General features: G+C 38.4%; 1 protein-coding gene across 3 annotated transcripts in view; it reads left to right on the forward strand.

The window, feature by feature from the left end:
- Positions 1 to 15,188, forward strand: part of CFAP54 (cilia and flagella associated protein 54) — a 369,697-nt gene that overhangs the window by 225,863 nt on the left and 128,646 nt on the right. For all 3 annotated transcript variants that reach the window (XM_032298598.1, XM_032298601.1, XM_032298604.1), the window contains 3 exons: positions 8,014 to 8,169; positions 12,982 to 13,087; positions 14,015 to 14,108. In XM_032298598.1, coding sequence (XP_032154489.1) covers positions 8,014 to 8,169; positions 12,982 to 13,087; positions 14,015 to 14,108 — 356 coding nt within the window. The remainder of the gene's footprint in view (positions 1 to 8,013; positions 8,170 to 12,981; positions 13,088 to 14,014; positions 14,109 to 15,188) is intronic.

The raw sequence follows: 15,188 nt of genomic DNA on the forward strand, positions 1-15,188 counted from the left end.
TATTCTTTCTGAGGCCTCTGTTCTGTTCCATTGGTCTACATCTCTGTTTTGGTACAAGTACCTTGCTGTTTTGATTACTGTAGCCTTGTAATATAGTTTGAAGTCAGGTAGTGCGATACCTCCAGCTTTGATATTTTTTGTGCTTAGGATTGTCTTGGCTATGCAGGCTCTGTTTTGGTTCCATATGAAGTTTAAGATGTTTTTTTCCAGTTCTGTGAAGAAAGTCATTGGTAGCTTGATGGGCGGATAGCATTGAATGTGTAAATTACTTTGGGCAGTATGGACATTTTCATGATATTGAGTCTTCTTAACCACGTTTTTCCATCTGTTTGTGCCCTCTCTTATGTCCTTGAGCAGTTGTTTGTAGTTCTCCTTGAAGAGATCCTTCATTCATATCCCTTGTTAGTTATATGCCTAAGTATTTTATTCTCTTTGTAGCAGTTGTGAATGGGAGTTCACTCATGATTTGGCTGTTTGTCTATTATTGGTGTATAGGAATGCTTGCAGTTTTTGCACATTGAACTGAAGAAAAATTTTAAGTCATTTTTAGGCAGACTATCATATGAGTACATTTAAAAGGGGCAATATTTATGAATACTCAGGCTCCATTTATTTAACCAATAGTTTTTGATCACTTGCCATATGCCAGACTGTGTGATGTATAGATGGTCTTTATACATGAATAAAGTATGTGGTAGATTACCATAATAAAACATGTATAACTCCTTGGTTTAGACTATTAACAGTTTATCCAGTTAATCAATCTTTTGGATTAAAACTATAACCACCTAATTTACTTTAAAATTACTGTGCAATTTGGCAACTTTTACAGACTCCTACAAACACAAAATACATTTCTTTTTTTTTTCTAATTTTATTGCATTTTAGGTTTTGGGGTACATGTGAAAAACATGCAAGATTGTTGCATAGGCACACATGTGGCAGTGTGATCTGCTGCCTTCCTCCCCATCACCCACATCTAGCACTTCTCCCCATGCTATCTCTCCCCAACTCCCCTCCCCTCCCTCCACTGTCCCTCCCCTATTTCCCCCCAACAGACCCCAGTGTGTAGTGCTCCCCTCCCTGTGTCCATGTGTTCCCATTGTTCAACACCCACCTATGAGTGAGAACATGTGGTGTTGATTTTGTGCTCTTTTTTTGTTCACTAAATTGTTATCTAGCATATTTAGATTATAACTAACTGGTAAAGAAGATTTTGGAAAAAATGTGTAAAAATGTATTATATATTTTATAACTGATACTATGAAGTACTTATACCTTTGAAAATGCTAACTTAATGGCTGTGGACAAAATAGTAGTATTTTTTATTATTTATTTTCTTTCTTCAACTTTTAAGTTCAGGGGTACATGTGCAGGATGTGCAGGTTTGTTATATAGCTAAATGTGTGCTATGATGGTTTCTTGCACAGAGCTTCACATCACCTAGGAATTAAGCCCAGCATTCATTGGTCGTTCTTCCTGATGCTCTCCCTACCCCCATACCCCCAAGAGGTCCCAGTGTATGTCATTCTCCCCCACATGTCCATGTGTTCTCATCATTCAGCTCCCACTTATAAGTGAGAACATGTGGTGTTTGGTTTTCTGTTCCTATGTTATTTGCTGAGGATAATGGCTTCCAGCTCATCCATAGAACATGATCTCATTCCTTTTTATGGCTGCATAATATTCCATGGTGTATATGTACCACATTTTCTTTATCCAGTCTAACATCGGTGGGCATTTAGGTTGATTCCATATGATTATGGGTATTATGAATAGTGCTGTAGTGAACATATTCGTGCATGTATCTTTAGAATAGAATGATTTATATTCCTTTGGGTATATACCCAGTAATGAGATTGCTGGGTCAAATGGTATTTCTGCCTCTAGTCTTTGAGGAATCACCACACTGTCTTCCACAATGGTTGAACTAATTTACACTGCCACCAACAGAGTAATAGCATTTCTTTTTCTCTGCAACCTAGCCAGCATCTGTCATTTGTTGACTTTTTAATTATAGCCATTCTGACTGGCATGAGATAGTATCTCATTGTGGTTTTGATTTGCATTTCTCTAATGATCAGTGATAGTGAGCTTTTTTTCATGTTTATTGGCTGCATGCATGTCTTCTTTTGAAAAATGTCTGTTTATGTCCTTTGCCCACTTTTTAATATGTTTTTTTTTTCTTGTAAATTTGTTTGAGTTCTTTGTAGACTCTGGATATTAGGCTTTTGTCATATTTTCTCCCATTCTGTAGGTTGTTCACTCTGATGGTAGTTTATTTCACTGTACAGAAGCTCTTTAGTTTAAATAGATCCCATTTGTCAATAAAAAATAGCTTAAATAAATGTGTTAAGCTGAAAAGCAATATGCTAAAATGTTAATAGAGGATTATTTCAGTCTCTCTTCTGCTTCATAGGTTGCTGATTCAATCCTTTTCTCTTTCTTTTTAAGTGTTTTCCTCAGATTATATACTGATTCCCTGTTCTCTCTGCAAATACCTTTCTTGCACTCTGACAGGTGAATGATGTGCTCTCAACTCAATGCCAGAATCTTTGGGTGTGGCTGTTTTTTCTCAGGGTTTGTTAGAGATTATTCCATCATGTCTAGCTTTGAGTGTTTCAAATGAGAATTACAGCATCAGTCTAATTTTGTTTTCTTTTGGTAAGAAATTTGTTCTTTCTGTCTGAAAACTTACAAGGTTTTCTCTTTTGTCTCTGTAGTTCAGGAATTTTACCAGCATATGTCTGGGTATGTCTTGTTTCTCTGCCTAGAAATCAGTGAACACTTTCAATCTGCAGATAAGTCTCTTTCCAGCTGTCAGGAAGTTTCTTCTTGCTTAATTATTGCCTAGTCACTCTCTGTTCTTTCTTCTCCTTCAGTTACTAGTACATCAAGAGCCATCTGGCCTAGGTTCAAATCTTAAGCATGTGACTTAACTTTTTTGTGCCTTAATTTCCTTATTTCAAAAATGGGAGTGTCTTAGTCTGTTTGACTGCTATAACAAAATACCTTAGACTGGGTAATTTATAAACAGCAGAAACTTATTGCTCACAGTTCTGGAGTTTGGGAAGTCCAAGAGAATAATGCAGTGGTAGATTTGGTGTCTGGTGAGGGATGGCTCTGCTTTATAGATGGCACCTTCTGTATGTCCTTATGTGGTGGAAGGGACAGATGGGCTTTCTCAAGTTTGTCTTTTATAAGAAGAAGTTTGTCTTATTGTCTTTTATAAGGACAGTAATTTCATGCAGGAGGGCAGAGCCCTCATGACCTAATCACCTCCCAAAGTCTCCACCTCTTAATAGCATCATTGTGGGGATTACGTTTCAACATATGAATTTCAAAGAGACACAAATATTCAGGGGATAATAATGGCATTTACCTGATAGGAGTGTTAAGAAGATGAGTTAAATGCTTAGACCAGTGCCTGGACCATCATTGTAAGCACTGTTGAGTGTTGACTATTATTATTTATATGTCAAGTCTTGATCTGTCTTCTGAGTCTATTATGTTTTCCCTTACATTTTCCATTTATTTTTATCATCTATAACTTGAACTACTTCCACTTGATCTTTCTGACCATTAGGTTTCAGCATTGACCATCTTCTCAAAATTATCTGAAAACTTTATATCTCTATACATGCTCTTATTTTTTTTTTTGATTTGTCACCTGAACTTGAATCAGTTTTGTTTTACTACTGCCACCTTTTCTGGGGGTTATATTTATTCTTCCTCCTGCCAGCTGCTGGATCTTCTTTACTGGGCTATTTTACTTTATCTGTTTATTGAGGGTCATGTCTAGCTGTTGGATTAATTTCAGTAGCAGCCACGCTCAAGTGGTGGTTAAGAACAACTAGTTCTGCCTATATGGGTTGGCTCTATACTAGACTTCAAAAGTTTGATTCCCTGTAAGGCACCAGGAGAAGCAGCAAAGGCCAATATTTAGTTTCAGGAGTAGAGAGGACTCAGGACACCTTCAAGCCCCTCACAGGTCCTGGGAAACCAAGAAGGCAGCCAGCCAGAGCTGTCACTCTTTGGAGATGGAGGCCTTATTCCAAGCTCTTTTTGGATGCTGTCCCTGATCTTTTATCTAAGGCCGCCTGCCTCTGGTTCCCAGGCTCTTGTCCATCCCAGAGTGCAGAAGATCCTGTACCAGCTCTGTCTGTTCTTACCCCTCACCTTCTAGGACCCACCTGCCTCCTGCAGCAGCAGCAGCAGCAGCAGCTCTGGAGAGGCTAATCCTTGCATTGGATTGGGAAAGGGAGGGCAGCAAGGACATGCCCAAGCTATCAACTGTCTAGAATCTCCTACCTCCCGCTCCGTTCCTCCCTCTCATTATTATTATTGATCATTGTTATTGGATGTTGATCATCATCGGATATGAATTTTATTACTTTACATAAATTACTTCCCCTTTATATTAAGTTTCCTCCTTTATGAAGTTAGGTTGACTTAATTGGCCTCTTGAATTCCTTCCAGCTTGCTGATCTCATGAGAGCTATTCTTCTGTATTTTCAGCCCACAATTTCTTACATTATCAGGACATTTGATTTCCACAGGAGTTTCAAGTACGGATTGTATTAAATTGTACAGATTGTGTTAAATGAAATGTATTCTGCACTTTTCTGACTTCCTAATCTTGAGGATGTGTCACCACTCAATGACAATACTGTTGCTGTGTTTTAGACTCACTTGAGGCTGAACAGCTTGCTTCCTGGTATATTATATTAAACACAGACTTAAAAAACAAAACCCAAAGCAGCTTTTCTGTCAAAACGACATCAGTTTTACAACGTCTTTTTCACAGCGTTGATGTTTACTGGAAAAAGGAGCACTTAAATATTATAAGGCACAAAATCAGCTGTGACTTGATGCTTTCTTGACAGTTTTCCTTTATAGGATAGATTGTCTCACACGAATGGGCCACTTAAAATTTTTTTTCTCTGTGGAAGTCTCTGGCAGAAAAAGGCATTTTGAGATTATTTTTAGAAGATAAAAATAAACATCATGGTTTTAAAATATTTTTTAAATTAATGACTGAAACTTCAGCTTCCTTATTATAAGTAATCAGTGGATTACTGGTTGTATGATAGGAGTGAATGAGTTACTTACATTTTTTTGTTGTTTTTTCAATCAGGGCCACTAATTGAATAAACATAAAAAATGTAAGTAACTTTCATTAATTGAGGGCCACTTATATGCAAGAATGATGCTGGCAAGTGGGAACATACTAGGAAGCCAGTCATCATCTCTGCTCTCAAGAAGCCTATTATCTAGTTAGGGAGGAAGAGAAAGTAGTTCATAATTTCTGTAACTATTCTAATTTTAACAAAAACCTAGAAGACAATTCAAGTGTTACTATTATATATTCATTAAATCATACCATATGATATCATATGGCACTAATATATAGTATAAAGTATATAATACTAATACCTATTATATATACATATATGTGGCATGATGACATGAAGTATTTGTTATTTTTGTCTTATATTGATAAACAGCTTTAGTATAATTTGAAACAATAAGTGAATTATACAAAAAAGGGGGATGTTGAAATATGGTTGTGTTCAACAAGTGATATTAGCATATCTTTTATTTCCCTTCTAGCCTGGGATCTAGTCACAGTTGATCATTGTTGAGATTAAGAGTGTTGGCTCCAGAAAAGAATTCTCACTCAATTCAATTCCTTTGAACAAGTCATTTAACTTCCCTTGTTTTCCTTTCCTCTCCCATAAAACGTGAGTGAGCGTCAATGTCATTGGCCGCTGGGATGGCGTGAGTGGCAAGCATAACATATTTAGAAGGGCACCTCCTCGCATGTTGTAAGAGCTTTGTAGGTGTTTGCTATTCTTCCTGTTCCATGGCTGGCCTCCTTATTCTTCTGGGAGTGTCCCGGAAGCTAGGGCTTTTCATCTCCATAATCTTTTTCTCCATATTCACTTTTTCATCTCTGTATTCTCATCAGTGTGCTGCCATCCTGCCAAGTTCAGAGTAAGGACTCAGTAACTTCTTCTGTGTGTGTGTGTGTGTGTGTGTGTGAGAGAGAGAGAGAGAGAGAGAGAGAGACAGAGATTGAGGCTCTCCACCATTTACATAGCACATTCCTGAATTAAAAGTTCACCCAAAAGTTGTAGGTTAAAAAAATATATATCCTTTGTAGGGCATAGCAGTTTGGAATTAGAAAATTTAGAACCTAAAGATACCTCACAATTTTGTAGTTCTGCTGCATTTTATTTTTTAGCATTTAGTATCCAAGAAATGTTTTAAAGAAGTATAATATCCAATATTTCAATCATTTTTTCAGAGGAAGACACTCAAAGCTTGGAGGCATATGGGGACTTGTTCAAAGTCTCACTGACATGGTAGCACCAATGACTGGCCTGGATCCAGTACTTCAGCTACAATGCAGAATCTGTGCAGAATACTGTATCAGAGTCCTACACTGCCTTTCTGTTCATATTGCTTTATTGTGTGTTGAATTATCCTATCAACAAATTATTTCCCCTACTCGCCTTCTCCTCTCTATGCCAACATTTTTGTTCTTTAAAATTACCAGAGGAGGTGTTCATCTGCTTTCAGCCTAGACAGCCACATTCTCTGGGAAGGTTTCCCTGACCTTCCCCAATCTGGGCCTGCTATCAAAGTGCCCTGTGCTTTCTCTGCTACACAATTGGCCATGCAGTATTTTGATTGCCTGTCTAGCTATTCATACTCTCCATTAAACAAAACACTAAGCTCCTTGACCTTCCTCTTAAGAGACAGTGCAGTGTTGTAGTTTAGAGTGTGGGCCCTGGAGCCAGACTGCCTACGTTCAAATTATGGCTCTTCTCTTTACTAGCCATCTAACCATGGGCGAGTTACTGAAACCCCAGTGAGCTATTGCTTCATCCTCTGTCAAATAAGCTGGATAAGGGTGCCCACGCAGAGTTGCGGGTTTCATATGAGTAATGCATTTAAGTCCTTCCAATGATGCCTGGTGTGTAGGACACATTTAATAAATCTTAGCTGTTATTATTGTCTTTTCTCATTTTTATCATGTACCTAAGCACTTAGAAAATATTTGTTGAATAAGTGTATGCCTGTCTGACTTGGGAGTTACACAGATAAAGTCTAATGTTTCTTCCATACAATGGTTTTTAAAGTAAAAACATGTTAAATAATGATGGGGCCTAAGAAGAAGAAGTATAGCATGTAACCCTTGTCCATGATGGGTTTGCTGTCTAGTGGAGATGAAAAACAAGACAAAACGAAACAAAACACACAAAACAAGTAACCACTGTAATGCTTAATAGAAAGAAAATTACTGCCTATTAATATTTGCAAGTTGTATTGGGAACAACATACAATTTCCAGGTGTTTCCCTACTCACAACCTCATCTTAGCAGCATGAAAGTTGTTTTGTACGGCATCGTGAAATTTTAGAAGGAAAAGGATTTGCGAGACTATCCTTCACTTAAAAAATAAGAAAACAGGCCGGGCGCGGTGGCTCACGCCTGTAATCCCAGCACTTTGGGGGCCGAGGCGGGTGGATCACAAGGTCAAGAGATCGAGACCATCCTGGTCAACATGGTGAAACCCCATCTCTACTAAAAATACAAAACATTAGCTGGGCATGGTGGCACGTGCCTGTAATCCCAGCTACTCAGGAGGCTGAGGCAGGAGAATTGCCTGAACCCAGGAGGCGGAGGTTGCAGTGAGCCGAGATCGTGCCACTGCACTCCAGCCTGGGTAACAACAGCGAAACTCCGTCTCAAAAAATAAATAAAAAAAATAAAAAAAATAAGAAAACATGTTAGAAATTTATCAAAGAAAAAATTTCAAAGGGTTATTACTGTAGTTCATTGAAATATTGGATATTATTTGTCTTTAAAACAGTTCTTGGATGCTAAAAACTACCAAAGTTCTTAATAGAGTTCATTACTGTGAGAGCAGTGTGGTAACTTCGAGGCTTGTTATAAATGCTGTGTATTTTGTTGTTCTTCCCCCCGTCAACTGTTTTTCTTTTAGGACACACAGTGGCCAAGCAAGTATATTATAACAATAAAAGGAAGGACCCTTCGAAGTGGTTGCCTGCTCTTCATCTGTTCGACGTGGCACTGAAGCTCTGCAAAACAGCAGCAGCCGAGGAACAGGAGGTAGAAGCTGAAATCCTTTTTCAGAAAGGTAAAATGCATCTGGGATCAGAACTGTGATAAAATTTGTGGAATTCTTTTTTCTATGAACAATAGGATTCTTGAAAACCTGGTCCCTAACTATAAAAATTGCAGATGTACAAAGGGCTTAGAGATGATTCACACAATGGTATCTCCACCAAATCCAGTCTTAGGTAAAAGAACACTGCTTATTTTAAGTTTATATCTATAAAGAAAAAAGTACTGCTACCTCATTTCTTTTATTATTATAACTGATTCTTCTTATACAAAGTTTCATGTTTGAAAAATGGCAACATAGCCTCTTAGCTATAAATAATATTTCTTAAAAAGATATTTTTTCTGCATAATTTCATTACTTAGCTAAACATTTTGTTTGATTTTTATAAGTAAGAGATACTGTACATACTCATTGAAATTAAATAGCTATAGCACACCTATACTTACAACTTATATATAACACCTGTTAATACATTTATATAATTTTATTGTGGCCATTTTGCCTTTGAGAAAAACAAAGATGGGGATAATTTCTATCATTTGCTGAGTATCTACTAGATACCTAGGCCCCGTATTCAACATGTTACATCTCACAGTGCTAATTCTTACAATAGCTCTGCAAGGTAGGCATGACAAATCCCTCTTGACGATGAGGAAAATTAGGTGAGGTCTGGTTAAAATGATTTTCCAAAAGTCAACAGTTACTAAATGATAGTGCCCAGATGCGAGCTCAACACTGGCCAGCTCTGTGCCCTCTCCACGGGCTGCATGAAAGCAATAAATCCTTTCTACAGTGATTATAGAAGTTTCCCTTCCTTTCCTTTTTGCTACCCCTGTGCTCTGCCAGTGTACAGTGTGTACATTCTTTTTTCTTTTTTTGAGATGGAGACTCATTCTGTTGCCCAGGCTGAAGTGCAGTGGCATGATCTTAGCTCACTGAAACTGCTGTCTCCCAGGTTCAAGCAATTCTGCCTCAGCCTCCTGAGTAACCGGGACCACAGGTGTGCACCACCACGTGGGCGTGGCTAATTTTTGTATTTTTAGTAGAGACGGGGTTTTACTCTGTTGGCCAGGCTGGTCTTGAACTTCTGACCTCCAGCATCCACCCGTGTGGGCCTCCCAAAGTGCTGGGATTACAGGTGTGAGCCACCGCGCCTGGCCTGCTAGTGCCTACATCTGAAGGCCGCAGCTCACTGTGAGGGCTGGGAGCTGTGACGGCCAGCACATTTGCAGTATCATTGAGAATTTTCAACCATTTGCTGACTTTTTAGAATTTATTTTTTCCCTTTTGATTTGTGATTATATTTATTTATTTTTAAGTTAAACGGTTTTTAAAAATTATTATTATACTTTAAGTTCTGTGGTACATGTGCAGATTGTGCAGGTTTGCTACATAGGTATACACGTGCCATGGTGGTGGTTTGCTGCATCTGTTGCCCTGTCATCTACATTAGGTACTGCTCCTAATGCTATCCCTCCCCAATACCCCACTGCCTGCTATTTCTCCCCTATCCCCCCAACCCCCAGGCCCTGGTGTGTGATTTTCCTCTCCCCATGTCTGTGTGTTCTCATTGTTCAACACCCACTTATGAGTGAGAACATGTGGTGGTTGGCTTTCTGTTCTTGTGTCAGTTTGCTGAGAATGATGGTTTCCAGTTTCATCCATGTACCTGCAAAGGTCATGAACTCATCCTTTTTTTATGGCTGCATAGAATTCCATGGTGTATATGTGCCACATTTTCCTTATCCAGTCTATCATTGATGGGCATTTGGATTGGTTGCAAGTCTTTGCTATTGTGAACAGTGCCACAATAAGCATATGTCTGCATGTGTCTTTATAATAGAATGATTTATAATCCTTTGGGTATATACCCAGTAATGGGATTGCTGGGTCAAATGGTATTTCTAGTTCTAAATCTTTGAGGAATCGCCACACTGGCTTCCACAATGGTTGAATTAATTTACACTTCCACCAACAGTGTAAAATAATTCCTATTTCTTTACATACTCTCCAGCATCAGTTGTCTTCTGATTTTTTAATGATTGCCATTGTAACTGGTGTGAGGTGGTATCTCAATGTGGTTTTGATTTGCATTTCTCTGATGACCAGTGATGATGAGCTTTTTTTCATGTTTGTTGGCTGTAAAAATGTCTTCTTTTGAAGTGTCTGTTCATATCCTTTGTCCACTTTTTGATGGGGTTGTTTTTTTCTCATAAATTTAAGTTCTCCATAGATTCTTGATAGTAGCCCTTTGCCAAACGGGTAGATTGCAAAAATTTTTTCCCACTCTGTTGGTTCCCAGTTCAGTCTATTGATAGTTTCTTTTGCCGTGAAGAAGCTCTTAAGTTTAATTAGATCCCACTGGTCTATGATGGCTTTTGTTGCCATTATGGCTTTTGGTGTTTTAGTCATGAAGTCCTTGCCCATGCCTATATCCTGAATGGTATTGCCTAGGTTTTCTTCTAGGGTTTTTACGGTGTTAGGCCTCATGTTTAAATCTTTAATTAATCTAGAGTTAATTTTTGTATAAGGTATAAGGAAGGGATTCAGTTTCAGCTTTCTGCATCTGGCTAGCCAGTTTTCCCAGGATTCCCATTTATTAAATAGGGAATCCTTTCCCCATTGCTTGTTTTTGTCAGGTTTGTGAAAGATCAGATGGTTGTAGTTGTGTGGCATTCTTTCTGAGGCCTCTGTTCTGTTCCATTGGTCTATATCTCTGTTTTGGTACAAATACCATGCTGTTTTGATTACTGTAGCCTTGTAATATAGTTTGAAGTCAGGTTGCATGATGCCTCCAGCTTTGATATTTTTTTGTGCTTAGGATTGTCTTGGCTATGCAGGCTCTGTTTTGGTTCCATATGAAGTTTAAGGTGTTTTTTTCCAATTCTGTGAAGAAAGTCATTGGTAGCTTGATGGGGGGGATACCATTGAATGCATAAATTACTTTGGGCAGTATGGCCATTTTCACAATATTGATTCTTCTTAGCCATGAGCATGGGATGTTTTTCCATCTGTTTGTGTCCTCTCTTATTTCCTTGAGCAGTAGTTTGTAGTTCTCCTCGAAGAGGTCCTTCACATCCTTTGTTAGTTGTATTCCTAGGTATTTTATTCTCTTTGTAGCAGTTGTGAATGGGAGTTCACATATGATTTGGCTGTCTATTACTGGTGTAGGGGAATGCTTGCAATTTTTGCAGATTGATTTTGTATCCTGAGACTTTGCTGAAGTTGCTTATCAGCTTAAGATTTTGGGCTGAGACGATGGGGTTTTCTAAATATACAATCATGTCATCTGCAAACAGGGACAATTTGATGTCCTCTCGTCCTGTTTAAATACGCTTTATTTCTTTCTCTTGCCTGATGGCCCTAGCCAGAATTTCCAATACTATGTTGAATAGGAGTGGTGAGAGAGGGCATCCTTGTCTTGTGCCAGTTTTCAAAGGGAGTGCTTCTAGTTTTTGCCCATGTAGTATGATATTGCCTGTGGGTTTGTCATAAATAGCTTTTATTATTTTGAGATATGATCCACTGATACCTAGTTTATTGAGAGTTTTTAGCATAAAGGGAAAATTTTGTCGAAGGCCATCTCTGCATCTATTGAGATAATCATGTGGTTTTTGTCTTTGGTTCTGTTTATGTGATGGATTACGTTTATAGATTTGCAGATGTTGAACCAGCCTTGCATACGTGGGATGAGGCCGACTTGATCGTGATGGATAAGCTTTTTGATGTGCTGTTGGATTTGGTTTGCCAGTATTTTATTGAAGATTTTTGCAGCAATGTTCATCAAGGATATTGGCCTGAAATTTTCTTTTTTAGTTGTGTCTCTGCCAGGTTTTGGTATCAGGATGATGTTGGTCTCATAAAATAAGTTTGGGAAATTTTTTTTAAATATTAAAAATGTTTTCAATCTATTTTTAACTGACATAACAATTGTATATATTTATGGGGTATAATGTGATGTTTTTGATACATGTACACATTGTGACTTGATTAAATCAAGCTAATTAGCATATCCTTCACTTCATGTACTTACCATTTTTGTGGGGAGAGCATTTAAAATCTATGATTATTATTAATTATAGTCACCATGTTGTACAATAGGTCTTCAGAACTTACTCCTCCCATTTAACTGAAACCTTGTACCCTTTGACCAATATCTCCCTATTCCCCTACCATCCCTAACTTTTTAAGATTCTTCAGTTAAGTGAGATCATGCAATATTTGTCTTTCTGTGCCTGACTTATTTCACTGAGAATAACGTCCTTCAGGTTCATCCATGATGTTTGCAAATAACAGGATTTCTTTCTGTTTTAAGGCTGAATAGTATTCTGTTGTGTATATATATCATATTTTCTTTATCCATGCACCTGTTGAAGGGTACTTAGATTGATTCTGTATCTTGGCTATTGTGAATATGACCAAGGGGGGGCAATGACCATGGGAGGGCAGATGTTTTCTATGATATCTGTGAAGGAGACAGGGGAAAGAGGAGAATGGATGTCAAAAAAGGGAATGTAAGATACAGGAGGAGGGAGAAGCACAAAGTAAGAGAATGGGGAAAAAAGTTAGATGTGAAGACCAGTTGTGTAGGGCAAGCCAAAGGAAGCTTGCCTCATGTTGCTTCCTGAATGCAGGGGAAGCCTGAGAGTACCGGAGAAGGAGGCAATGGGTCTCTCCTTATTGGCTTACCTTCTGGAAGAAATAGACAGATATACATAAGGACAGCACACCAAATGCTCTGAATTTCCAGCCTGAAATATTTGTTCTTAAGTTCTAAGTGCTAGAAAAAGGAAAAACCATCTTTGTATCTTTTTCTTCTTTCAGGCAAAATAGAACGTCAAATACTAATGGAAGAGAAATCTCCAAGTTTTCAACTTGAGAGTTTATATGAAGCTATACAACTAAGCCTGAATAATGATCAAAACTCAGGGTAAAAAGATATTCCATTGTTGTGGCCATGTGTGTTTGGCTTGAACCCCATATTTTGGTAGTACACGGACCACTCAAGGCTGGATTGACTGGGAGGCCTTCTCAAAGCAAGGCTAGTTCACGGGGTCCATCTCAAGCTTGTTGCTCTTGGTTCTGACCCAAGGCCTCCTTTAAAGTAATGGTAAATGATGGCTGTCCTCATAGTGGCATACTGGCCTGTACCCAAATCTCGTGTTAGTACCAGGATTTCTGGGGCCTCCTTGGGATGACTGCTTCTCAACTGCAAGTTCCTTCCCTAAATGTGCAGTTGTGTCTAGAAGGGGTTTGTGTGGCTATTCACTCTGGTCATCAGGACCAGGACTGGTTAACTTAATTCTGTATGAATATCACCTCAATGTTGAGAGTAAGCCATCTTTATTACAATGGAAGTGATCCAAATGCACTGATCCCCAGCTGACAGATTTGATGGTGAATACATAGACCTAACCCATACCAAATCACTGCTTTCTGCATTGCATAATTCTTTGTATTTCTTTCTATTTTAATTAGTGTAGGAGCCTAGAGAGGGGCCTACATTTTCAAGGCAAGTTCTTCCAGCCCTGATCTTCACTTCTTTAGTGCCTTGTGTGCTAGAATATTCCAGAATGGTCTTGATGCCAGGTTTCATGACAGTCATAGTATGGAGTGTTGCCAGCACAGGAGAAGGTAGAATGCTAAAATTGGAAGTTCTCTTAAGAACTTCCAATTTTAGTGGGAGGAAGATGCTAGTATTTACGGTCAAAAGTGCTATGAAAAGAGGGTGGGTGTTTGTGACAAATGCTGGTTTTGCCAGTTTTTGCCTTTTATCAGCTTAGAAATTGTTGGCAAATGATGCCAATGATTATGCATGGTGAAGCTATTTAATAAGTACAGTGCTATATCATTTTAGATTGATAAGAGACTCCTACCTAGAAATGGCTCTATTGTATTTTCATCTGAAGAAGCCAAAAAGGAATATTTCAGGATCACCATTAACACTTAAGGTAAGAGTCTATTTTATTAGAAATTATGAGTTAATTGTCCTTGAGATTGCTATTTTGGTAACACTGTGCTATTGAAATAATGAGGCCGATTCTCCTGTGTGGCTTGGAGAAATTAATTCATTGCTTTGTAGTTACACTTGTAACTATGTGTTACAAAGACATATCTCTTTGGACATTTTATATAGGGCTTTGGAAATTATTTTCATGTACACATTTCTGCCTGTGAAAATGTTATCCATGAAATGTAAGTATATGTAATATATACTTAATATATAAATATACGCTTATGTTTCGTGGATAACATGAAGTGTAAATGCAAGGCAATGAATGAGTCATTAGTATTGATCAGGAAAATTCAATGACATATTGGTTAAACAGATAGACAAGTAAAGTTTTCAATACTGATATGGCCTATAAACAGATAACGTCTTGATAGAATCATTCATTCATTCATTCATCACATATCTATTGAGCATCTACTCTGATCCAGGCACTCTTCTAGAGTTAAAGCAGTGTCTAAAATAAACTTCGTCCCTGTTCTCATGGAGCATGCCTTTCAGTAGAGGAAAACGGATAATAAATCAGTAAAGGAAGGAGGCCAGAGGAGGAAAGGTGGGAGAAAATGAGGGAGAAGGAGGGAAAGGGGAGGTAGTAGTCCATTTTCACACTGCTAATGAAGACATACCCGAGAAGTTTAATGGACTCATTAAACTTCCATGTGGCTGGGCAGGCCTCACAATCTTGGTAGAAGGCAAAGGCACATCTTACATGGCAGCAGACAAAGAGAGAATGAGAACCATGTGAAAGGGGTTTCCTCTTATAAAACCATCAGATCTTGTGAGACTTATTCACTACCATGAGAACAGTAGGGGGAAACTGCCCCAATGATTCAATTATCTCCCCCCGGGTCCCTCCTACAACGTGTGGGAATTTTGGGAGCTACAGATTCAAGATGAGATTTGCATGAGGACACAGCCAAACCATATTAGGGGGTGACTTAGGTAATGAAATTTGGAGCTAAGAAATAACTCATATAGGTGAGATTTTGAATGAATGACATGAGAAGAGGTGATGTTTCAG

This window comes from Sapajus apella, unplaced genomic scaffold, assembly GCF_009761245.1.
Source record: "Sapajus apella isolate SASKATOON/1434 unplaced genomic scaffold, GSC_monkey_1.0 scaffold2, whole genome shotgun sequence".
Classification (NCBI taxonomy): domain Eukaryota; kingdom Metazoa; phylum Chordata; class Mammalia; order Primates; family Cebidae; genus Sapajus; species Sapajus apella.